General features: G+C 44.0%; 2 protein-coding genes across 3 annotated transcripts in view; one reads left to right on the top strand and one right to left on the bottom strand.

Annotated features, from left to right (window-relative positions):
• Nucleotides 1–12,242, bottom strand: part of EVA1C (eva-1 homolog C) — a 34,469-nt gene extending 22,227 nt beyond the window's left edge. For both annotated transcript variants that reach the window (XM_053935568.1, XM_053935569.1), the window contains exon 1: nucleotides 11,831–12,242. In XM_053935568.1, the coding sequence (XP_053791543.1) occupies nucleotides 11,831–11,957 (127 nt within the window). In that variant the 5' untranslated portion in view covers nucleotides 11,958–12,242. The remainder of the gene's footprint in view (nucleotides 1–11,830) is intronic.
• Nucleotides 12,243–20,416: 8,174 nt separating this feature from the next.
• The window catches only part of URB1 (URB1 ribosome biogenesis homolog), a 42,699-nt gene continuing 36,977 nt past the window's right edge, over nucleotides 20,417–26,138 (top strand). Inside the window, exons 1-4 of the mRNA XM_053936653.1 lie at nucleotides 20,417–21,396; nucleotides 21,778–21,917; nucleotides 23,109–23,260; nucleotides 24,737–24,869. Coding sequence (XP_053792628.1) covers nucleotides 21,258–21,396; nucleotides 21,778–21,917; nucleotides 23,109–23,260; nucleotides 24,737–24,869 — 564 coding nt within the window. The 5' untranslated portion in view covers nucleotides 20,417–21,257. The remainder of the gene's footprint in view (nucleotides 21,397–21,777; nucleotides 21,918–23,108; nucleotides 23,261–24,736; nucleotides 24,870–26,138) is intronic.

Raw genomic sequence — 26,138 nt, 5'->3', positions numbered from 1 at the left:
GTTCTCTGAATGGGTCACCCCTTATGTGCTCATACCACTCCGGGCTGGAAAACACAAGGTCTCGTGGCAGGGAGTGCGAGCCCTCCCAGTGCTCCAGCAGCAGCAGGATGTGCTGCACGGACAATGCATGGGCTCAGGCCCTTGCCAGTCGTGGCTGCTCACAATCCCAGGGCGTGTCTGCAACAGTCAGAAGGGTATTACTAGGTTTTCTGCGCCAGGTTCTTGCATTCCAGCTGCCTAAGGTATTCCTTATACGTCTTGTTAAAAGGATGTGCTGCACTTTTGTGCTTGTGGGCTGTTGTGTTTCACACACTCTTAAGTATAATGGAGGAAAAAAGAACCCCTCACATTTTCTTGTGGGAACGTTTTCTTGTTGTGGCTGAATCAGGGGTTTTTTCTATCGTTAAAATAAAAATTAGTTTTCTCAAAGAAAATACTGAAAAAAAGTTCACTCCTTTTGATTAATTAAAATTTGCCCTTGAAGTAAAATGTGCCATTTAATTTTCATACTTCTGCCTTTCATAAACTTTCCCTAAAGACAAGCAATTTTCAAAAAAGTTTTTAAATAGAAACTTTTGTGCTCCAAGCAAAAGATAGGAAAATCATGTAATCATAGAATGGCTTGGGTTGGAAAGTTCCTTAAAGATCTCCTAATTCCAACCCCCCTGCTACCTTCCACTAGAACAGGTTGGTCAGAGCTCCATCCAGTCTGACCTTGAACACTTCCAGGGATGGGTCAAACATGTCAGTACTCTGACATATTTTCCAGCTCCAGCTGTGCATCTGGATGACGAAAATCAGCTTCCCTATCAGTTATAAAGTCTGGAGGAAGGAGAAGCCTGCTCCATCATTATCTTTACTGTTCCCCATTTGGAGCCCAGGGGAGGACAGGAGTCAGGCAGATGCACCTTCCAGCGCAGCAGAGCTGCACTTGAGTTCCTCAGTCTGAGCACTGGCACTGAAACTGGGACAGAAAAAAAAATTCATGCCCTGCATTTGCACTCTGGACCTCAAGGAGACCAATCAGCAGCAATCCCCACAGCTTCTCACAGGTTAAAAAGAATAACCAAGCCCACAACCAAACCCATCCCCTACATTTTCTGTGTAATTGAGATCACAAATAATTGAAGTTCCTTGCCAGAGCCCCTCCTCTGTCAGCCTGCTCCTGAGAGATGCTGAGTGCTGCCAGGAAAATGGGCCGAATGCCCAATTGCACCCAAGTGACTTCACTATGGCCAGTGATGCAGAGGGGCTTCCTGTGGCATTTGCTGAACGCCTCTGGCATCAACATCATGCCATAAAGGGCCACGGTGTCAGGGTGTTCAGCCCTACATGAGTTGCAGGCACTCAGCACCCTCACAGATACCACCCAATATTTTTAATCATTTCAATTCTTCAGGTTTTAAGTTACCTGGGGCCAAGAGTGCTGTATACAAAACAGTCCAGTATTCCCTAAAGAATATCAGCTATGCTGTGATTTGGATGAGTTCCCTGGCATCTTAACTGCTACTTTGATCCTGCAAATTCCTAATCCAGCATCTAAGCACCTTTCTCCAACAATTGCAACTATTCAATCCTTTAAGAAAATATCTTTATAAAAAACTTGCTCTGATTCTGTAGGAGCAATATGGTTCACTTGTAAAAATGACATTAGATGGACTGGTGAAAATAAGATATCTTGCTCTCCAACCTTCCAAGCAGCTTAAACATGACTCTGCTGTTACTTAAATCCTTGTGTATTTGCACACAATAAGGGATAAAAATAGTAATGGAAATTGCTGAAACCTAATGTTCTCTGATAAGAGGAATGGTGACATAGTATCTGAATTGCTCGACTCACAAGGCAGACCACATAAACCTGCATTTTTTCATTACTGCACACACAGACACACGTGGAACAGTCAGTCCTTTGCAGCTCACAGCCCATGCTGAGGAAGGACTCCCACTCCAAAAGTCACGATTTCCTCTTACCCTTCTCTGAAAAACTCCCATGTTCTTTCCTGTCCTCATGCTGGCCCTCTCCTCATAGTGGGGCACTGCCTGCCCTGCACTCATCAGTTTCCTCAGCAGTTGCTGCTTCTACTCCTTTCCTGGGTAGTGTGGCTTGTAGTCGCCCTGGTAGAAGCTTCACCTTCTTGAGACCATGCGTATCCCTGTATTGTGTACTGACTTCTGTTCAGAAACAGATTTTCCCAGAGGGAGCAAATTCAGCCAAACAACAATTTAAAGTTGGGGGAAAATTGGGTGTGATCTCTACCACTAATAACAGCCACAGTGATCAGGAGTGAGGGTTGAACTCTTCCTGGGGCAGCTTCCTGTCCTTTCCTGTTTTGTTTACTTCATCAGTATGAGTTAGCTGTGAATTTGGGGAAAACTTTCTTTTACTATCTAAATATGGGAGCTGGAGGCTGTTCCTGGACTACAGCAGACCTACAAGTCCTGGTCCCCTGCATGTCAGAGAAGTCTTCACTAGCTGCTAGATGGCCAAGGAGATTCCCTTTTCCTGAAGAGTAGGGCAGAGGGAGGGCTGGAGCACAACCAGCATGGATGGACCGAGGTTATGGCTCTCTGTTCACTTGGGCTGGGCAATCAGAAGACTTGCAAGTTTTAGGGTTTCTTACCCTGAGAATTGTAACCAGTCCCTATAAAAAAACCTTAGTTTTAAACCTTAATGTTTTAAACCTAATATTGGTTTATTTTCCTTGTTTTCTGGGTTAGGTAATGGAGGGGGAGATGTGGTTCAGCTGCACCAGATACTTTTCCAAGTGTCATTCTGTAATGAGGAGGACTATAAAGTCCCTCTTTTTTTCAGAAATAATAAATGTCACTCTTTAAAGCAATATGAAACTATACCAAAAAAGTTAACTACCATGAGAATTGTCTAAATTAGAAAACTTTGGCAATACTGCAGTGTCCCAATAACATCTCTACACCTCTGTGTGAAAGCCCCACTAGGCACTTTCCCATTTATCCAGGACACACATTCCTAAGCTATGTATGGAGTGCTCTGCATCTGGAATCATGTACGAGACGTTAGAGACTGGCTCAGAAGATAAGCCTAAAGCACACAGGCACAAAAAATCCTATTATTTGGAGGCCAGAAGGTATCGTCCCATCCAACTGTCTGTCTAACCCAGACTACTCATTCATTGTAATCTTTTACTGAGACTCAAAACACCAGTACAGAATCCCAGCGTAATCCTTTCTTCCAGAATTAGCCAAATTAGTCACAGCATCCACTGTGTTGACAAAGAACTTCAACTCAAAAAACATAGCACCAGAGAACCACACAAAACACTGAGGCTGAGCAGCTGAACAAAGCCTTACTGATCACTTTTTACTGAAAAGGAGAACTGATAAATGATTTTAAAAATGACTGACCAAAAAAAAAAAAAAAAAAAAAAAAAACTGGCATAGGAGAATAAATAGATACTTCTTTGTATGAAAAAGAATTCTTAAGGGGTTATAGCTTCTCATACTTAACCACTTGCTCCTGGCATAATCACTTTGAATAGCAACAATAAGGGTATCAGTGGACCTGAAGGTAGGGAAATCCAAATTTCTTTTTTTTTTTTTCTGCTTAAAAACAATGAAAATCTGGGAACTTAGAAAGTTCTGTGTATGTTGGATCTCCCCAGATGCAAGGATCAAGGAGAAGAGCATTTCAGGCTGTGAGCCCAATGCCCAGCACACACTAAAAGCAATCTCAGCATTGGCTCAGGTAATGTCTTTTGGGTAAGAGATCAGCTTTGCAATGCAGTATTTTTAGAGGCTGAGGCTGAGTAGTCCACAAGCTGTAAAGGTTCTCAGAACTGGGCCTTCATACACAGATTTAGCAATATCAGCTCCTGTGTATCGTTCAATTTAATTTAATTAGCACATAAATTTGCTAGCTCATTTTAAAGACACGCCAATCTATTTCAGATCAAAATAGATAGAAATAGCACATGTATTGTTGTGGGAGTCCCAGAAGGCTAATCCATCCGGTAAATCTCCATCAGTTCCCACAGTTCTGTGAAGAATTGTGCCAACACTCATTAAAAATACACAGCTTGGTATTAAAAAGCCAGCTTGGTGAATTTGAAGGAAGCTATTTCATGCAGTGATAGCAGAATAGTTAATAAACTCAACTACAAACACCATTAGAAGCACGACTCTGATATTGCTTGGTGTTTGGGATCCAGCTGCAGTACTTCTCCAGCAATATTTTCTCCGTTGGTTTGTGAAGGACACTGAGGAGAAATTAACTCCTGAGTTTCAGCCCCAATCCCATCTGCCATACCCTCTGCTGGTCTCGAGGCAGCTATGCCACAGATCATGCTGTGCCAGGGCTACTCTGTCCACAGCGACAAGGATCTCTTGGCGTTCCCTTTCACCTGGCTGTCTGCAAATTCTGCCTGTGGCAGCTCTTTTTTGGGATTAGTAATTGAGGAAGGCAAAATGTTACCCAGGAAAAAGACTAAAATTCTAAATTTTTTCTAAATTCAAAATTCATGACACGATGTTTCTTGCTTCATCATTTTATTATTTTTTATCTAAGTGTCTTGTGAACATTCTGTTTGACTCATTCTAGCTATACTCCATGACGCAATCTTTAATCAGTAAGAAATACACTTGGACAGAAGCATTGTTTATTCTTCTTGCTGTTCAGAAATTAGCACAATTAGCTTTACTCAGCATATGAACATAAAAATCTGTAATTCCTTAATATATGCCTTCTTGCATGTCACCAATCTGATTTAATTTCCCTCCATGCCTTATTTTTTTCAGTGTGCCTTTTCCCACTGTTCCTCTCAACCCCTTGCTCTCTTTGCTAGTGACTACCATCCTACCAGCTTCAAACTTTCACTTGTACTGCAGAGATAGCATGAAAAGTTGGTTTTCTGTGCAAGGAAAATGTTTTTTCATATAATCACTCTATTTTTTGTATTATCTAAACCTTTTTTAAGCAAGGATAGATGTTTACTTGGAAAAACTAGGCGTGATCTAGTTTCACTAGTAAGACAGTGACCACAAAACCCCATTCCATTTCCAAATGCCTGCTTTGGTTTCAGAGCACTCAAAGTTGTTGCTTTTCTTAGAATCGGTCCTTGAGACTTTTCAGGTGCCCATTTCTAAAGGAGATGAAGCTTATGAGATCCTGACCTCTGTCCATCTGCCATTCCTTTACTCAACTCAACACCTTTTAAGCATAATGGCCAGTTTCAAACCAGAGGGGTGCAGGGCTCAAAGAAATAAAGTTCCTACAAGTTTCATGGAAATAGAAGCCTGAGCTGCCACTTTCAATTTGGTGTCAATGACTAAGGCTGCAAGTGAATTGGCAGCTGGAGAGACAGGATGGTTATCCTGGAGAGCCATCAGCCTGATGCCAAGTGGAGCAGTTTGTTTCCACTGGCCTTGCTGACAGATGAAGGATGAAGTCTGCAAGAAGAAAATGCTTAAGTTGGTAGTGACGATGCTTTTGAGGTAGTATGGCAATCAAAGCAGTGGTTGAGATATCAGTCACATTTTCCATTACCTGTTTTATCCACATGTATGCTTTCCTAAGGAGGTTGTCTTCATTCTTCCCCCTCATGGATCATAATCATCTTACTGAATCTAATTCCCACTGTGTGTTAAATCTGAGGGTCAAATTAAGCAAGAGCTTGATTCTACTTAAGCCAGAGATAAGGCCAGGTAACCAGCAGATAATTCAGTGTGAAACCTCATTTGCGCTCCAGTTTAAACAGGGTTTATTCAGAGAGCAGCAGCACACACAAGAAGCCAAGATGTGAGCTCTTCCTAGAAAAACAAAGCCAAGCCATCATGAATAAAGAACAGACCTGTAACTTTTTGGTCCCAGTTTCTCCAGGAATCACACAAGCTCTTCCTCTCCGTGCCACTCAGCTCAGACTTGCAGTTAAGTAAGTTACATTTTTGCAGAGTGGGAAAGCCCGTGAATCTTGCACTTACGCACTGTGTGCCTATTCTGTTTCTCACATCGTCCCACAGGTGTTCTCTGTCCTTCATATCTACACTTTCCCATTCCCTTGTGTTGTCTCCTAAGAGTTTATTGTATCCCAATGGCTTTCTGAGGAAATTGGAGAGATCCCTATGCACTCCTGTTTTCTCTCTTCCTTTCTGTTTTTATTTCCTTGTTGTCTCAGGAAGAGGCAAACTGTTCTTGATCCCCAAAATCTTGGGTCTGCAGTAAACTCCACCCTATAGTCTGTTTTATTTCTCTCAGCTATTCCATGAAGCCAGAAGGACAAACACTTGTCCTTGGGATCTAATATGGAACTACCCCAGTAGAAAAGGAAGATTTTCTCCATCCCATCTAAAGAAGCTGACAAGAGGCATGGGTTAGGGGAGACTTTAAAGCTCTTTTCTGCCCTTGCCAAAAATCCTCAAAGAGACAGAGCAGCCTCTTCTAGTGCCATTAACAAGAAATAACAAGAGAAAGGCTCTGTGGACAGCAACTGTTTCTGGAGACAGAATGAGAGACTCTTTATGCCCGAAGACAAAAAACTTCTAATATTCCGGAAGACTGCAAGTAGGAGAACCTCAAGGGCTAGAGGAAAATGTTTGTCTGAAAACTCAGATTTATGATCATGAACCTTCATGTTCATGTTCCCCAAGAGAGCCAGGGGGCTGTTCATTGCCACCTCAGAAAACAAAACACAGGTTTTGTTTTGCAAAGAGAACTTTGACTCAAGCTTTACTTTTTTATAAATATCCCCACTTATATTTGACATTCAGAAAATCTGAAAAGATCAGAAAAAATCAGAAATCTGGCAGCTCACGGATTTGCAGATGTTTTATAGTACAGTAAGTCCAAGCTAGAAAAGCAAAAATACACTCCCCACTTCACTCTCAGCACTTGATGATTTTCTTTATACCAACATTTGTCCTCTGCTCAGTGCTATCCCAAAGAAAGGAAAAGCTTAAAAATTGTAAAACTATTCTGAAAGAATAATTCTTGTCTTCCCATCCAAGATTAAATACAATGAAGAAAAATAAACAGATATTTGTGGGTTTGAGACCCTCATCCAAAGCCCAGTGAAATCCTTGGGAATCCTTCCAGTGTCCATAGGCTTCCAATTAGGTCTTATATAGTGAGTGATGTTTTAAAATTAATTCTAAATTAAGAGCCAAATCTCACTGGTATTTAATTTGTTGCCAGAAGCCACACAATAGACCTTTGAAGCAAAACTCCTAAAATGCCTAGAAATTCAGACTAAATGACTCACCAATGCTGAACAAATAAGGCGCAACCACGCCTCCTTCTGCTCTTCAGCTCCCTTAAGACACTATTTTCTCTGTGTTGGGTAATATATCAAAATATTTCAATTTTAATTGTAGATTATGGCTGGCAGATGACAGAATTCTGCTAAGTGTTGACTGGTCAGACAGTGCCTTCTCTGTCTGGGGACACTTCCAACAGAAGCTGAGTATTTATCTGGAACAAGCCTGTAGTCCCTTTCTCTAATAAAGGTGAGACTGGAAGCTCTGCCTTACTGGGAGGGATATCAGCAGCAGATAGAACAGGAAGGCACAGGGGAGCTAATCCCTGCTATTTATTTTTAATAAAAATAGCATATGGTGTGACAGGTGCAAGCAATCTGCCCAGGGAGAACAGAGAGAGTTCTACCCCAAACTTCCTGCCCCAAAGTTGTGAGAATCTGATAGACTCAAATGTGTTGGTGTCTGAGCAGTGGAGCTCAGGCACTTAAGTTTTGTGTCTCATGTCTGAATTCCCCAGCATCTGTAGGGGCAAGGGCATCACACCATCCCTTAGTTCATTATGGAAGAGCTTGGTGGGGAGCAGCCCTTCTTGGGGATGAAGACCTACCTACTGCAAAGGCCTCATAAATTGTGTAAGAACTTGACAGGACCAAAGCTTTTACTTCTCTAACAAGGATAACTAAATCTCATCAGTGGATTTAACAAAAAATATTAGCACATCTGAAATGTGGTTTCATAAGTTACACTTCCTCAGAAAGGCAAAAAGAACTGCAGGAAAAAGCCTGAAACAAAACCTTGGGTCTCAGCACCATGATCTAAACTAAAATCTCCGTTCTGACACACACCTCTTTATTTCACAGAACAAATCCCAGACCAAAGCCCACTTCACTCAGAGAAACTTTAAACCAGACTTTGAGGTTTAACTCACACATTACTGAAATGAAACACATTTCTAAAATGAAATGCTTTTCTTTAAATAAAGCAATGAACACTTGACTTTTACAAGGCAGTATTGAGAAGATGCATCATTGCATCACTCCTTCTAGCACTTCCTTAAACATCCTGCTTGAAGGACATGCTACAATTGCCACAGTGAGTCAACAGAACTGACTCGAGAAAATTTGTATAGGATTTTATCTGACCAAAACAAAGCCAACAGAAAAACCTCTGCATCATTGTGGTTGGTAGTGATTGATCCTGCCACATTACTACAAACAAAGCATTTGCTCAAAGCATTTGTTTACTTTCCTTTTACCTGGGGGAATCTGGGATGGGTGAATGCCACAGAACTTAATGGAAACTTTTAATGTAGAAAGGTCACAGGAGCAGATTATATTTCTTGGGTGAACTGGTTTGCTTTTTCACTAGATCCACTTGTTTCTGTGGTTGGGTCAGGAGACCAAGTCTATGGAGTTAAAGCAATGCTCAGTTCTGTCTGAACTGTTTTGGAAGAAAAGACAAAAAACTTGACACCAGTGGACAGAGATTAAAAGGTTCTACCCCTAAGCAGTGGCTGCTTTATGTTAGCATCCCGAAAGTCATTCTTCACCCCAGTTATGCAATCACAATTACTTCATTTTTGATCTTCAGTTACAGCCACATTTCTTGAAAGCTGCCCAGAAAACCTGGCTGGGACTCAGGTAAAGAAAGGGAGACTGACTGCTGAGTGAGCCAAGGAGGCGAGGTCAAGTCTGAGCTCAGAGCAGCAAGGAGAACAGAAAAAGAAGGAAGAAGCATAAAAAAGGGGTGAATGGACATTCCTCAGTGTTGCAGAGAGGAGTTTGTTCCCAGATGGGTAAGGGGTCAGTTCACTTTGTCAGCAGACAGGGAAAAGGTGGGAGGAGGAGTGGGGACAGAATGGAGAGCTGAGGCCTTTTCCCACGGCCAGCATGGAGAGCAAGAGGATGAGAGGAGCTGAGGAGCAGTGATCCCTGCTGTTGGGAAGGTGCCCACAAAATGCCACCATTCCCAGCCAAGCCAGCTCTCTCTCAGAAGCTGGACTTTCTAGAGCACCAGGACACCTACAGTGTGAAATACTGGAAAGAAGTTTGCTGGGTTTTCCAGCTCCTTGTTTGGCCTATTTTGGGAACCAGTCCTTGAACGTAAAGGAGTTATGAGGAAATGACTGTCATGAAGCCCTGATGGATGTCCTGAACAATGGCTCTTCTGATGGTGTCCTGAGAGCCCAGGGTGTTCAGAGACTGGAGAACCAGCAAAAAATTCACAGCAGCCCCCTGGAATGGGACCTGATCCAAAATGTGAAAGCTACTAGTGATCACTGAGAAAATAAATAAATATTTTAGTTAAAAGGTGTGTTTTCAAGAACAGGCATAAGGGGAAGAAAATTCTTTAGTTGTAGGATGACCCTCATATTCATGAAGGTCTAAGGAAAGAACTGTGGATTAAATGTCTCTTCTCCCAAACCTTCAGCTTTCAGTTTAAATTTGGGCATGAATTCCACTTGGATTCCACTTTGAAAAATTAATCACACTGAGGACTGCAGACCTCAGAGCGTATCTCCCCCTTCAGTAACTAACGGAACTAATAAATATAGATTCATGGAATCATTAAGGTTGGGAAAGACCTGCAAGATCATCAAGTCCAACCTTTAAATTTCTTGTTTGTTGCTTCAAGCTGCTAGAGAAACATAGATTATGCAGATCTTTATTGTGTCAACATTACTTCCAATAAGATAAACTACTGAGTTCTCACAGGGTTGAATCTTGAACTGCTGCTGGTGTCTTACTTCAGAACAAACTCATCTTGAAGCTGTTGTTATGGAGCTTGTAATTCTTTAACAGTACTGAACAACCTGAGGATGGCACTGCAGGGTGTCATCTCACCTCTGACAACTCCTGGTCCACAGCACCTGCTTTTGAAGCAGCTAAAAACTTCTCCCTATGCTCTGTGTACATTTTTTAAAAGGTTTTACAGTAACATTTTAGTCTTTTCTGTCATTCTGGATTAGATCTCCATGTTAAAATTTAAATGTGAGCAGAATTTGTTCAGGCCTGGGAACTTCCCAGTCTGGTAGGAATTCCGTAATCTGCTTTCCTTTTCTACATTCTATTTGCTAAAATATCTGCATGTCATGTTTAATACTGATCTCTGGGGTGAGATAGCTTTTTTCTCTGGTCATTCTACCTGTTTGGAAAGCTCAGTGCACAATGAATACTGAAGACAGCTGTACTTCTGAAATTGATCTTGGATAACCTTATCTAAATAACATCATTTAAAAAATGAACAGACTTTTATGAGAGGAACTTTCCTACATAAAGGGATAATTTTTAACTCAGTGGCTAGTTGAAAAGGAAAATTTGAACATTTGTTTTATGTTATTGTGGAGAACCACCATTTGATTCCAAAACTAACATCCCAAACCAGCAGTTAAGCAAAAAGAAAAACCACCAAAGAATGAGACAGCAAGCATTTAAAAGCCTTTCACATGTGAAAGGAATTTAATATGAGAAATATAGCTTATCCAAGTACATAATTCTGGTCTTTGTATTTCATGGCTGCTCGCTTAGAAATTTTCAGGATTGTAGAGCCGAACGCAATTTAAAAAATTACAAACTATATTTTTCTGTTGCTGAGGAAATAGTTTCTACAGAACCATGACCAGCATATTGAACTGTATCAACACAAACTATATTAAAATGCATAACAACACATACTGGCTATTATTTATATATTAACTTTGTTCCAGTGCACTCGACTAGCTTTTGGGAAGTTGTGCTCTGTTCAATATCGTTAAGGTTTGCTTTCTGCCCTAGAGGCAGTTCCTTAAGCTTCCAACTGCCGGGAGTATGCTGTGCTCACTGTGACACATGGAAAGGAGACAAACAGCTCTTCTAAGTAACTTTCTAACAGCAGTGGGATGTCCTGGAGCACCAGAAAAGTTACAAGAGTGCAGTTTTCACAAACAAAGAATAGAGATTGCTTCCTCATCTTGACGGAAACAAGGATATTTTCCCAGTTCCTGCAGTCACCTCACTTTGCAGTGATGCAGCACCTTCCCAGAGATCTGTGATTCCTGGGCGACAGCTGGTGCCTCTGTTCCCTGGGAAGGGACTGCCCTCATCCACTCCTCTCATGCTACGAGGCTTCCCTCCTAGCAGAAAGAAGCGCAGCACTTGTACGCTCCCTCAGGGCCCGACTCCAAGTCTCCAGGAGAAAAGTGGGAACCTTTCCAGGGACTTCCACGCACTTTTGGTCAGGCCCTGGCCGCTCCGCGCCCAGCATTCCCACCGCGCAGCGACAGCTCAGCTCCTCGCGTCCCTTCCCACCTGGCCCCTCTGGAAGCCCTTAACCCTCTCCTCTTTCCTGCCTTCTTCACGGCACATCGGGCCCGCGCTGCCCGGGGTGCAGGCCCGGGCCGCGGCCCCGCAGAGGGGTTACGGCGCCCGGAGCGCCTCGGGGAACCCGCGGTTCCGTGCGGCGCTCCGGCCGGCAGCCCGCGGCCCCTGCCCTGGACGTGGCCGGTCCCCCCGGGGCATTGCGGGGGGCTGACAGCCCCCGCCAGACCCTGCCGCGGCGTGTCCGCCTCCGCCCGGCCCCTCGGAGCCCCGCAGCCCCCCGCACCCGCCGCTCAGTGCCCGCCCCGTACCTGAGAAGTCGGCGAGAGCCGCGACCTCCGCCCCGCACACAAGGACCACGCAGGAGAGGAGGCGGAGGAGCCGCCCGGGCTCTACCTGTGCGCGGCGTGGGTGCTGCCCCGCATCCCCGTCCCTCATGGTGCGGGAGAGGGCGGCTCGGGGCGGGGGGACAGCCCCGCCACTTCACATGGTGCAGCCGGTCCCGGCCAGCGGTGCGGCCCCTCCGGGCCGCCGGGCGCCCTCGGGGCTGCCCTTGCCCCGCGTGGGAGGAGGAGGAGGAGGAGGAGAAGGAGGAGGAGGAGGAGGGCGGAGCAGCCCTGCCAGCGGCCGCGGCGGGAGCGGGTCCGGCCGGCGCGGGCACTCGGGACGCGGGGGCGGCGGGGAAGGGACGGGAAGGGTCGGGAAGGGACGCGGGCTCCCGGCGGCGCCGTGCCGGGCACTGCCCTCGGCGCACATCGTGCGGCCGGGCTGACTCAGAGCCGGCTGCACCTCGCCCGCCCTCCCCGGCTCTCCCCACCCCTCTCCGGGCCGTTCGCGCCTCCCTCCCGGTCAAGAGGCTCGGTTTCACCGTCCCCCGCCTCATTCTTGCTTGGCAATGGTTGGGGGACTGTCACGGACTTACACACACACCGCGACTCGTGACCACATTTCCCCGCTTGTGTTTTTCCCGAGACAAGTGCAAGGTGCTCCCCCATCGCTCCCTGTCCCCTGCAGCCCCCCTTCCCTGCTTTCCCTACTCCAGACCCTGCCCAGTCTACTGCTCCAGCCCCGCTCCTGCCCTTACACCTCCGCTCACGGGTCTCTGAGCTGGGACCTACGCCTGGCAGGATCTCTGGATGAGGGATTTCAGTGGGCAAACAGCACTGACTTTTCCATGTTACAAAAGGACCACCTCTGTTTCCTCACACTGACGGTGCGTGAAACCATCTTACCGCAGCCCCGGGGCTTGAGGACTCCAGTTCAGCGTGCCTTGGGTTTGAAGTGTGTAGGCTTGGCTTAAAGATTTCACTGCAAAGTGAGGAAACATCTTGAAGTTACTTTGAGAGACTTCAAGTTGTTCCCTGAAATCTTCTGTGATACAGAAAAGTGAACCAGTGAGAAGTTCAAACAAATTGTCATTACTACCTGCTAAACTACCTTCCAATGTAATTTGGTGCTTCTTTTAAGGTAGGAGGGACACAAAGGAATAAATCAGGACATCTCCCAGTTCCTGTAAGAGCTGTCCATAGGAAAGAGAGCTTAGAACCAACTCTGGAAATGGGGCAGGAAAGCATCTTTTCTCCTGGGGCTGTGGGTAAACATGAATATCCAGCTGTTTACATCCTACCATGCATGATCACTCTGATCTTTCTCCTGAAAAAAAACCCTCGAGTGAGTCGGTGAAAGATGATGGAACCAAACTAATTGTGTTAAATCTATTCCTCGCCTCCTGTTCCAACTGAAGTTGGATTTGAATTTCCCAAGTTTGCCACCTCTTTTCAGAGGTTACACTGAACTTTGACCAACTTGGTTTTCATGTTTGAATCTGAATCCACTTTTGTTCCTCACCCTCTCCCTCTTCACACACAGAAAAACAACTGGGTAACACATATATTAGCCTATGCTTCCTTAGTCTTGGGCAGATAAGAGCAGAACAGGTTTCACATGAACCTGTCTGAGGTCAGGGACATTCCATCAAGTGTTACTGAATTCAGATAAATAGGATCAAAGATGCCGAAATAACAGTTATAAAATCACTCTGAAACATCTGCAACTGCAAACACAGGTGGGGAGAGAGAACAGTAGCTCTGCAGGTGAAGCCCTTGCCTCTGGCTGCTTCAGATAAGGACAGTGTTTGCCTCTGAACTCAGCCAGTTACCCTCTACCTACCAGATGGGGAACTGGAAGGAGACTTGTGGGAGTCTGCCCCTACTCCCCTCCTTTTTCCCCCTGACCTGGCCTTACCTGATCATTCAATCTGACATTTACTGCACTTGCTGTCTCAGGTCAGTCCCACCAAAGGCAGAAATGAATGCTGGGGAACAAGCAGCACAGATTTTTACAAAGAAAGCATTTGGAGGCTATACTTGGATCCTCTAGAAAGGTGTTCAGATAATTAGGGTGAATTTACCTGTCTATCCCAACTTCCTAGCTGCTATAACCGCATATTTGCCATAACTTCAGGTGAGTGCAGTCAGACCATTTGTGGCTTCAGGCTGCCAAACCTCCACTCCCTATACAGCCAACAAAGAGATATCTCATATTCAGGCCACCTGCTACAGCTCTAACAGGAAGTGTTTCACCTCCTTCTCTCACATCTGCTCATTACTCCCTGGAGCAGATGTCAATAATGACCACTCTGTTGTGACTGACTGAGTAGACAATAGATCTGTGACAAGTACACAATCAATGCAGAAGAATATATAAAGCATCAAAAATAACTGGGAAGTATCCCATACTTGTGCTTGAAAGGCTTTGAAACAGAAGGTCTGCTGGGGCTGTTGCCTGATGAGCACTTGTGAATCTTTTCTTCCCAGTGAGATAACATAGCTTTTTCTAGCCTGGTGGTGCAGTAAGGAAAAGACCATCCCAAAGTGCAGGAATGAGCCTGGTATGCTTTTGGCACTCTGCAGGTATAACCCAAAGGCAAAGGCAGTTTCCAAGTGGAATGACTGAACTGGGAGAGGTTCAAAAGGCAGGTAACCTCCAGGGAGGTGAAGCAGTGAGGGTTGAATGACAGCACAAGAGGCAGCTGGGTGCTCCTGCTTGTAGACATCTGCCTTCAAGGGAAGCCTTCCTATGAAGGAGGAAAACTTATGGACACTGTGGCTGACAGGAACTGAATGGCATATATATACACACACACATATACATATAGAGTGTTTTTTTTTTTATTTTCCCTCTGAATGAGGGCTACTTTGCTATTCAAAATTGACCTAAAACCTAGTAACCTAAAATATAAAAAGTAGTCTTCCAAATCTCTGCTATTCCCTGTGATGGGTAGTGCTTAAATAGTAAACTTGGAGACAGCAGTGTAAAACACAAAGGCAGGAAGGGAGAAAGTGTTTATCATGATGTGATGTGCAGAATGCGTCTCTTTGCCACAGCCTTGAAAGCAGCTCCTAGAAGCTGGCAATACTCAGTTGCTGGAAGACAATATAACTAATCCAGACATGTTTAGCATGTAAAATTACAGAATCTCAGCCTCGTCCTTTCCTCACAAGCAACAGGAATTAGATTCCTTTTTTTTCCCCAAAGAAAAAAATCACACAAAAGTCCAGAAGTTAGAATCCAGAAGAGATATCACATCTGCTTCAGACAGTTTCTTTTGGACTTGGAAGAAAAGAAATAATTTCACAGTGCCAGAAATGCAGGCTTTATGTTGTTACATGGAAGCTTTGAAAAAGCAAAGCCAAAATCTGAGCACTTAACTTCTTTTTCTCCATATTATTAATTTTTCTCTGAACTTCACTGCAACTGCCAATTCAAAACTCATATCATGATGAAGTGTATGGGAATTCCAATAAAATTAGTGTGTCGGTTAAGAAGTAAACAATGTGAAATAAAAGAAAGTGAATGTGAAAAAAATAATGTGAAAGAAAATAGACAGTTGAGTTAGATGACCTAAAATTTTCTATTAGTGAATAAAATCACTAGATCTATTGCACAATAACAAAAATTGTCAGAAAAATATCTCAGAAATACTTTTTCACACAAACACACACACACACACACACACGATTGTCTGTGTGTACACTTCTCACCACTATACCCCCTACTGTCTTTTTCTTCCTGTTTTCTCCCCTATATTTTTTTAAGAGCTGGTATTTGTCATTTTCATTTTATTCTCCCAGAATAAAGTTTCCAAGAAGTTCCCTAATGCTCTTTTTGTCTTTTGAGGATTAAAACAAAACAAAACAAAAAAATTAAGAACAAAACCCCAAGTTTTCCCACATTTTAAAAAGTTTGATATTCCTGCATTCTGACATGGACAGAATCTACAGGACAGTTCAAACAAGTGGGTTGCTATCCTCTCTCTGTTTCTATGGAAATGAGTGTCAGACCACTTAAAACAAAGCACATACTTTACAGTAACCACTGTATGGTGATTATTTAAAATAACAGTGCGTTTTTCCCAATCCAGCCTCTATTTCTATGGATACAAGCTGAAAATAGTTGTAGAGAAGCTTGTTCCAGAGTTTTTTCTAATTCTAAATGTGTTTTGGATGCTGTAAGTTCTCACAAGGTACTATGGAGATCTATCAAAATCTTCAAGTGTACTGTAATTTGAACTTGAGAGGACCAATTCGGTAAGCCAGAGTTAGGAAACACTCTTGTGTGTGTAAATAGAAATTTGAATGAATACTGAGTGCAGTTTAGAAGGAGGGGAAATATTTGCTGTTTTCTGCTATTTTTTGACTTGCTTCAGAGAGAGCAAACTCAGCTAAACAAGTTTTGAATTTTGTGCTCATGAGCTGCTCCTTGGCCAAACTAATCATAACACCACAGAGACCCTGACCACTTCACAAGACAGAAGATGTGACCCATGAAGTTTGTAAAGCCAATCTCCTCACATTTCATTTGGAATGAAACCTCAGTCCATTTCCTCACCAGGCACAGCAGAAAGTCCCCACTCCTCACGCTCCTGAGCGCTGCCAGTCTTGCTGGCACTTCTCCTGTACACAGATTATTTTTTCTAGCAGTGCACCTGGCACTTGCATAGACATGAAGTAAGAGGCATGTCCCATCTTACAGAGCTTACTGCTGGAAACAAGAGAAAACATGACCTAAGGTGGAGGCAGAACAAATGCACCAAGGAAAAGGTCCTGGTTTTGTTGTTCTTGCCCTCTTAAAGCACCCAAGTTGTCCCTGGTCACTTCCTGACATGATGCTTCAAAGAGAGACTAGGAAAGACTATGTGTCTTGCCTCTCAGTTTAGGAAGGACATTAGGACAGAGTTGCTGGGTGGACCATGGTCTTGGAAATCAATCTCTTTGTGAAAGTGCTTCATTATGGTTTTTTGAGCGTGCCTTTGATGGGTTGTTGTCACTGTTCCCCTTTAGTAAGTATTTAAGCTAAGATTTTCCAAAATTACTAATGATTATGTACTTGAGGTTCAAGACTGAAGCTTTTTAAAGCCACAGAATCAATGTCAAAACACTGAAAAAACTGTGGCTTTTCCAAGAGCCTTGAAAAAAATCAGGCTTCAGAATCTCTCAAGTTAGGTATGTAAAGGCATAGAAAACTGGTAGTGTTTCAGAAAAGAGTAGCCCATATCAATATCTAATCAGTGAGAGTTAATACTTTTGAGATCCTGACCTCAGGCTAATTCAACCTGAGCACTGTGAAATTAGAAGCAAATAACAAAATTTGAAAATAATATTGCAGTGTTTGCAAGTGCCTGCTTTTCCTATCAGGTCTGTAAGGGCTCCCTGGTAAATTCTGTGACTCAGTGACTATGTCAAACTAACTCAGACTGGATGATGCTTGAAGATTATTCCATGTGTAGAAGGTAGGAAGGATTTCAGTACACAGAAGATACCCCAAGCATTGCAGTAGATACTCAGAGGTGCTTCCAGCATAGGCCTCCTCTGGCTCTTCACAGCCTGCTCATTGACCTCGCCACTCTTCTGTCCTCTTCCCTTCTTTTCTGATCTTTCCACCCATCTTCAGCACCTAGGCACTCAGCCCAGTTCCAGACTCACACCATGCTCTTACTCAAACCCCTGATGCTCATAATGCCTTGTTGGCAGATCTTTCCCTATCGACAGGCTCTAATACTCCTTGAGGGAAGAAGACAAATTGCCATTAGTCAGACCTAAAATGTACTCCTTGCACTCCAGCTGAAATAACTATGGGACTGGGGGAGGAGGGAGAAGAGGAGGAGCGGTGATTTTGTTTTACAGCATCTAGAGTAAAAAAAGTTGTGGTTTGACTTCAACCTTGCCAGCCCACTCATCTCCTGGGTCCATACACTGACCTTGCACATCACCTGGACTCCTCAATGCCAAACTTCTGGAATTCAAGCACTGCAATGACTGTGTCTCCAAGTATATGACGTAGCACTGGGCTGATCAGAGCAAGGATCATGGGAGTATGGGGCACATTCGGACATGTGATGACAAAGAAGTGACTGTGCTGGAAATATTCCCTTCTTAGGAGGCTGTGCTGAGGAGGTGGTCCTGATATCCCATCTCTTGGCAGCATCCACCCTCTCTCCTTCTGTGATCCCATGCCTCAGAGCGTCAAAGGATGGAAAGCAGGAAGATTTGACAAAGAGGTCTATATCACACTTTAAATTTTGGGAAAAACTGAAGGAAACTTTTCTGTGGAATAATTGTGTAAACTAAGAGCAAACACTGAGAACTCCAGTTTTAGAGATGGGATTTTGGATTTAAGTCCATTCCCTATGAATGCTCTCTATGGTTAATTTATACATGAAAAAATTCTCTTAAGAAATGAATGCATTTCTTACTAGTGTAGGATAGGGATCACAACTCACAGATGGCCTTGAAGTGAAACCACCACAGGGGTTACTTTAACTGGGGCTCCAGTACCCAGACACCAGTGGGTTTACAGGACAGGTCTGGCCTTGGATTAGCATGGGCTATAAAGCTGGGCTCATGCACAGGTCTATCAGCAGTCCTACTCAGAGATAGTCCCTCATCTGTAGGGAGAGGTTGTAGGCCTGGAGATCAGGCTGAGTTTGGGAAGGGTCACAAGAACATGGTTAGGGAGTGATGTAAATGCGTATCAAGAGACTTAATCCTGAGAGGTAGCAAGTATTAGCTATAGGACAGCAAGTATCTATGGCTAAAGGCTGGAGATAGGGGCTGGCTGAGAAGGACAGAAGTGTTTAAGGCTGAAATCAGAAGAGAAACCTTGGTGAAGCTTTGCGTTAGAAATGGCCTCATCTGCCAAATCAGATTTTTGTCTTCAGGTCTGCATAAGTGAGGATCCCACAGCGAAGAAAAAGGTTCAGGTTTGGGAGGCAAAAGCAAGTCAGGAGCACTGCAGGGCTGGGGCTTGGCTGTTTACATAGTGTTCAGAGCAGTAAAGGCTTCAGAGGTTGCAGCTGAGGCAGGAAAGGGCCGCTTGGCTCAATTAGTCTTGCACCTAGAACTGTTCCTTGAACAAGACGGAGAGCTGAGGTTCATGCAAGGGATCAGGAATTGTTTTTCAGACTTGAAAATGACAGAGGGGCAGTGTGTAACTTGGATATGATGATCTGTTCATCTGGCAAGAATCACAGAAGAATATTTTGATTTACTGAAAACTGGGTGGCTCAGAAATTACTACTTGACTCGTTCGCTGCTCTCATCTGTTGCACCTATAAGCACAACAGAGCAGATGAATTTTGTCTGAGCCTGAGGTCTCCGACTGGCCCTCCATAAATGCTGCTTGCCAAAAAACACTTAGAGGAAAGCTACCAGATATAATAGAGAAAGAAAAGGACACGGGCTTCAAAGTGCACTCCAGCAGAACATGGAAGTGACCTGGCTGGAAGTGAAAGCAGCAGTCTGCTTCCCCAGCCTCCTGGAAGCCTCTAACAGCTACACAGGCAGTGAGGAGAGAGAATAAGTGAACTTCAAGTTGAAATAAAAATAATTTTCAGTAGACTTCTGCAGTAGTTTTTAAAATACTAGAACTATGAAATATGGTGTGATGGTAACTATCAGGCTTGTAAGTCTGGTAACTAGGACTTTTACCTTGAAGATCTCAGTATGGTTACTATGAGCCTTTTAAAAGCTGTGTTAAATCAAATCTTTTTTCCTAGTTCTACTAGCTCTAGCCTTCCTTTTCACCCCCTCAATAACAATACAACTCCCTCTTGAGAATGTTACTTATTTTCCATATTATGTGCCTATCAATTTCTGGAATTGAAAATGTATTTGGATACCTGCATAAATTTAAGTTTCAAGAAAACTGTAAGGCTGAAACAAAGGATCCCCATCATCCCGAAGAACCACAAAAAATGTTTTATGGAAGGACTGAAAGGTCTGTACCCTTGCATAGAATTTACTGTACTGAGGTGAATTCCAAATGGAACTGCCATCTAAACAAGCAGAAAAATAGCTGGAATGTAGTGAGTTAAATTTAAGTATTCCTAGAAATAGGAATTAGCAGAGCTCGGAACATGATGTCACTAGCAGCAGTAAGATGCTTTTAGCTTTGTTCTCATAAATTACTTGAAAAAAGCCCTTGTACCTACCTAGTGTCTAGCAATTTATATTTTCTCATTTCCTTTCTTCCCCGCCCAGTCTTATGTACTGCTTTTATTTTACCCTTTTCTATCTTCTAACTTCACCTCCTTTTATTTTGTTCTACCCTCTGTTCTCAAAACATCACAGCTTCTTCTGTCAATGTGAAAGCATTTGTTCATCCTAAGTCTTAGAATGGCTGTGAATGTTGCCCTCTTCTGATCACTTTTTTTACAGTATTTTGCTAAAAAACAAAACAAAACAAAACAGTTTGAAAAAGCCCAGGAAGATATTATTTGCACATATGAAAAAAAATCTGGTTTGGATTTGGATATATCTTTATTTTTATTTTTTCTTACTGAAATAGTCTCCTCTATCATCCACTACTGTTTCAACTGTTGTCATTCTATATGAAACAGTTTATTGGGAACAAGGCTTTTTCCATTCCTCCGTATCACTGTGCTTGTCCTGGAATAACTCTTGCTGAAAGCACGGGAAGAGTTTAGATTTTAATTAATCTAAGCCTGCCCTCTGGCAGTGGGAAGCCATTCCCTCTTTTCTGTCACTCCTTCCCTTATAATCCCTCTCCATCTTTCCCGTGGGCCCCTTCAGGTACTGGAAAACCACAGTTAGGTCACCCGAAGCCTTTCCCTTTCCTGGAAACAGAGGAGTATCTGAGGAAGTTCTCTCCTCTCCCTGCTTCCCAGCACTCCATCCTTTCCCCTTCCACTCCGAAGTTTAAACCGTGTTAGTTCAGGATCGCAGGGGGCTGCAGTCTGGGGAAGCTGGGATGACAGAAACCTGCTGGGCCTTGCAAGCAGCGATGGATGAGAGACTGCTGCAGATGGGATATTGGGAAGGCATTCTCGGCTGTGACGGTGCACAGGCCCTGGCAGAGGTTGCCCAGAGAAGCTGTGGCTGCCCCTGGGTCCCTGGAAGTGTCCAAGGCCAGGCTGGACAGGGCGTGAAGCGACCTGGCCTAGTGGAAGGTGTCCCTGACCAAGGCAGGGGGCGGGAATGGACGGTGGAACAAGATGACCGTTGCGGTCCCTTCCAAACCATTCCACGATAACTACTTTTAACTCTACGCCCATCGCACTGGTCGCTGGGAAAGCCCTCCCGCTGTGCCGGGGCCGGACCGCAGCAGTACCCCACGGCCCCGGACCTCCACGGCCCAGAGCTGCTCCCGCTCCGCCCGCCCCTTCCTGGGGGAGCGGCGGCGGTTCCGGGGCGGGCCTGGGCCGGGCTCGGATCGGGCATGGCCGGCAAGCGGAGCGGCAAAGCCGGGGAGCGGAGTGGGGAGCCTGCGGCCAAACGCGCCTGTGGCCCGCGGGACGAGGAGTTCAATGGCGCCCGCTTCAAGGCGCTGCTGCGGGACCCCGCGGCCGCCGCCAAGGGTGAGGGGCTCTGCAGGGCGGGAGGGGCGCGCGCTGAGGCGGCGGCCCGGGCTGAGGGGCTGCCCCGGGCTGAGGCGGCTGCCCCGGGCTGAGGCGGCTGCCCCGGGCTGAGGCGGCTGCCCCGGGCTGAGGGGCTGCCCCGGGCTGAGGCGGCTGGCCCGGGCTGAGGGGCTGCCCCGGCCTGAGGCGGCGGCCCGGGCTGAGGGGCTGCCCCGGCCTGAGGGGCCGGCCGGGGGATGGTCGTGGGGTGGCACGGATGCTGCTGCTGGTGGGGATACCGCACATGGGCACGGCCCAGCCCCTCAGGGTCCCGCCCGCGGGCGGTCCAAAGAGGGCCCCACACGTGGCGCTGGTGCCCCGGGTGACTCTGTGGCTTTGCAGGGCTGGAGACCTTCGTGTCCATCGCCAGGATGCTGCCATCAGTCCAAGTGTACGATGTCGTGGAAGGATACGTGAAAATTTCCATGGAGTGTGCTGAGATATTCAAGCTGCTTGATGGAGAAAGGAAGCCTGAAAGTGAAGTAAGTTGGATATAGGGGTTGTCATTCAGGGTCTGGCGGCTCCCACCCTGGAGAAGAACCAACAAAAGGTTGCCAGGGAATGGTCACAGCCACCAAGGCTGCCAGAACTGGAGCGTTTGGATAACGCTCTCAGGCACAGGGTGGGATTGTTCGGGTATATGCGCAGTGCCAGGAGTTGGACTGGATGATTCTTGTAGGCCCCTTCCAGCTCAGGATATTCTGTGGTTTTATGAATAAATAGTGCTTTGGGGTGTAAGTAACTCTAGAAATTTTTGGTGGTTTTTTTTTTTTTTTTTTTTTAGCAATGGCAGAAGCACCTACCAAGTGGGAGATGCTCCTTTCTGTTCATGGAAGTTCCTGGATTTAATGACACACACAACCAATAGTTCTGTCCAAATCAAGCTGTTACAGTTCTTTAAACCTTATCAAAAGGCCTTTTAGGAAATAAGGGGATCAACAGAAGCAGTTAAGAAAACAAAAGTAGCCTAGTGAAAGTAAATGTTTTTAGATATCTGCCTGATACATCAGTATTTCTAGGAAGCCACTTGTAATGTTGACTTCATTTTTCTTATATCAGCTGGACACAATTTATCCTCATCAGAATATGATGAATGAACAAAGAGTTCAATAACTTTTCACTGTGAATGCTGGTGCAGCATTGCTTACAATGCTTACAATGTACAGTGGTACTGCTTACATTGTAGTATTGTATTGTGTGGCTTTTTAACCATCACTTACTGTTCTTTGCCTTTCAGTATCATTTTTGTCTCTGTCATGTTCAGTGACAGCTTTTCCTCAATATCCTGTTGCTAACAGGGGCTGATGTTTGTAATGGGTACAGTCCCAGTGCTGTATGGATTCTGAATTCTTCTGGAAGGAATTAATTTCAATATTCGAACAGCCCTGATGTTTTTCTCCAGCACATTTCATTTTTTTGTCATCCACTTAGGAGCAATTGTCTCTTGAAGCATTGATTCCATGAAACTACATGCTCTCAGAAGTGATCTTTTCAAAGAGGAAGGATTAATTTGGGAGAGAATCCAGAAGTTAATGTCACTTTCATATGTGGAAGCTTTCCTCTCGGAATGGGGTTACTCTTTTTATCAGTGGTGGTTATTACTGTTTGTTCAGCTAATAATTTCAAGTCTTAGCTGATATTATCAGATATTAACATACTTTTTTATCCTGCAGATGCTATTAATCTTTCAAGCCCTAGAAGCCATTTTACTGAGGACAGCCAGCGACCTCTCACATTTTTCTGTTGTGGGAATGAACATTGTCAAAAAGTTGATTCATTCCTATATGAAACTGGTCTATGCTGCTTTGTATTCTGAAAATCACAGGTAAGTCTTCTTGGTGCTCTGGTGGAGAATCTCTGTCAGTTGATCTGGAGGGACTGTACTAGATGTTGCAAAATTCATCTTGACTTACTGCTAATAATCCACCTTTATTTAATAATCCTTTTCCACTTGTCATAAAATAATTGCCAGTGGAAGTCTTTGCCAAGTGGAAACTGATACATCAAACAATCCAGTGCTGTAGGATACTTTCCTGAAGCTGTAGTTTTCATCAGTTGGGCCTGTCCTAATTAGAGTTAACATGGGTGGTACCTTGAGTCCTGTTATTTTAATGTTGCTTGATTTGTGGGGTGAAATGTATTATGTGGAACAGGGCTGGGCAGTCTTCCTGTGATGGCAAAAAGGGCTACTCTTGAGTGCTTTATTCCCCTGTATTTTTTGGAGTCAGGTTTCCATGTTTATAATGGATTTTTCTCTTTCAGACTGGCTTTTCTTCTGTAATTTTTTTCAGTCTCTTAAGTCTGAGGTAATTTTAGGTTGTTCAATAATTGTGTTATCTAGTCCGGACCAAAAAATTTCTCATGCTCATGTGGACAGGGGAAAGAAGTTGCAAATGTCAGACATTTCAGTACAAACCTGTGAGGAAGAGGAAAGCAGAGAAAAAACCAGACTGAAATTGGCTTGTCCAAGGCCAATGACTTGTCTTTCAGTTTTTGAGCAGAATTGGAAAAGCTTTCTGTGCTTTCCCACTTCATAGACACAACTGTGCTTCTTGCACTGAGCAGTTGATCTTACTGCAATAGGCATTTTAATGGGACAAAGCATCTCAAGTAGGTACACTGAAAACAAATTTTGAAGTTGTGCAAGATCTGCACTTCTGATTAAGTATTTAAAGATTGCAGGTTCTGAAGAAATCCTTCTAGAATCTGCACAGAGGAGGCTGCACATTTCTGATGGGAGATGCTCTGCATTTTCTGTGCAACCTCTTTGACATGCAGAGGTATTATCTTTATGTCTAGATGGGATCTCTGCTTGAATCTCGTGGCTTTTTACAGATTGCCCATGACAGAAACATGATGGACAGATCACAAATATGTTCATGGTAGTGGCTGTTCAGATGATGGAGGTCTGCAGTCTTTGCGTAGTGGCCCTGACATATTCCCGTTGAAATAAATGGCAAACCTCTATGAATTTAGGAGTTCATGGAATAATTAAGGGTTGTCTAGTCCAACTCCACTGCCATGAACAGGTTATCTTCAAACTGTTAGTTTTGTCACTTTCTCCCCTTTAAACTACTTTATAAAGGGACTATCCGGCCTCACATTACGGCTTAATTTTGGGGAAGAATTTTTTCCCTTGCCCCTTTTTCCCAGCTGCTGTTATTACTGCCTAAAATAATTACTTTGATTGTTTAACTTCCCTTCTATTTTCTCTTTAAGTTTTAATATCTTGTTTTGGTGGTTTGCATAACCATCATCCTGGAGATAGCCTGCAGGTTTACCTCTGCTTTGTTTTTTTTAGGATGAGCCGAGGGTGCCTTACACTGCTGTCAGCAATGGTGGCTCAGGGCCCGGATTCAGCAAGGGACTTATATAGTCATTTTGATTTCAATAACAAGTACCTGCCTGGATTGTTGAAAAAAAGATGTAAGCAGGTAAATTAAGGTGCTGCATGCCATGGCATGCTATGCCATGGCTCCACCAGCTTTTTAAACTATCTATTCAGAACAAAGCTATTGCCAATGTTTGCTGTATTTTCATCTGCAAGAGCTTAATTCTCCCTTCCTGTCCTGTGTCAGGCTGAAGTCCTGGATTGTGCCTAACTGGACACATGAAAATGCCTTATGTGTTTCCAACAAGCTATGGAGTAATAGAAATGTACAGTTTCTGTGAACTGCCCTTCTAATGTCGAAAGCGGAGTGAAAGTGATAGTAAACTCCTGAAAACTAGTCTTTTTTTTTACAGTTTGGTCCCACTGAAATAAATGCAAGTTAGAGAGGGGATATTGCCCAGTACCAATACAGAGTAATTGTATTTGAAAACATAAACAAGAGTTCTAAATAATCTCTAGCTGGAAATCCTTAAGAAGAATATGTGAGTGAAGAGAAAAAGTCACTCCTCTTTTTCCAGAAGAAACTATCTCTTGTTCCCTCTCTGTTTGCTAAAAATAGTCAGGATTGACCCAAACCAGTGCTTTAGAACAAGAATATATATGTCATTCCAAATGCAAGTGTATGATAAATCCAGTATTGTTTGCAATGTTGACATATTGCTTCTGGATTTTAAAGGTTACTTGCAGAGTGAATGTGTTCTTTTGTGTTGAGTTTGTGCCATCTGAGATGAAAATTCAGACTTTTTCTTTATAAAGCAATCAAGTGGAAGGCAAAAAACCAAACACATCCCTTTTTCCCTGAAACCACCTTCTTTGGTTCCGGAATTGTCAGATTCCATGGATTTTGACCTCAATGCAGGAGTTGTCTGCAGGAGTACCTTAATTTGAAATGCTTGGGTTTAGTCTTTTGACCACAAGCTGCTTAAATACGTAAGGTACAAGGAAACTAGCTTCCAAAAGGTCTTAGTCTTGTACAGTTTTCAGTGAAATTATGTCACAGCTGGCTAGCAGAGGTGAGTTTTTAACACAAAAATACAGGCCCAAAGCTTACAGCAAAATATTGTTTGTTTCTCTTTATTTCTTCTTTCAACCCTTTCGTGAGTCCCTGCTGCCTTATCTTTTGCTTACTTAGAATCTTCTTTCAGGCTTCTTTACATGTAACTTAATTTTGCACAGCAGGTTTTAAAAAAATTGTAAATCATGGCAGGACTCTGTCGGGGAATGTAGTGGTAAGACAAGGGGTGACTCTTTGAAAGAGGGTATATTTACATTGGATATTGGGAGGAGATTCTTGGCTGTGAGGGTGATGAGA

The sequence above is a fragment of the Vidua chalybeata genome, chromosome 2, assembly GCF_026979565.1.
Source record: "Vidua chalybeata isolate OUT-0048 chromosome 2, bVidCha1 merged haplotype, whole genome shotgun sequence".
NCBI lineage: Eukaryota > Metazoa > Chordata > Aves > Passeriformes > Viduidae > Vidua > Vidua chalybeata.
This window is presented reverse-complemented; position numbering and strand designations above follow the sequence as displayed.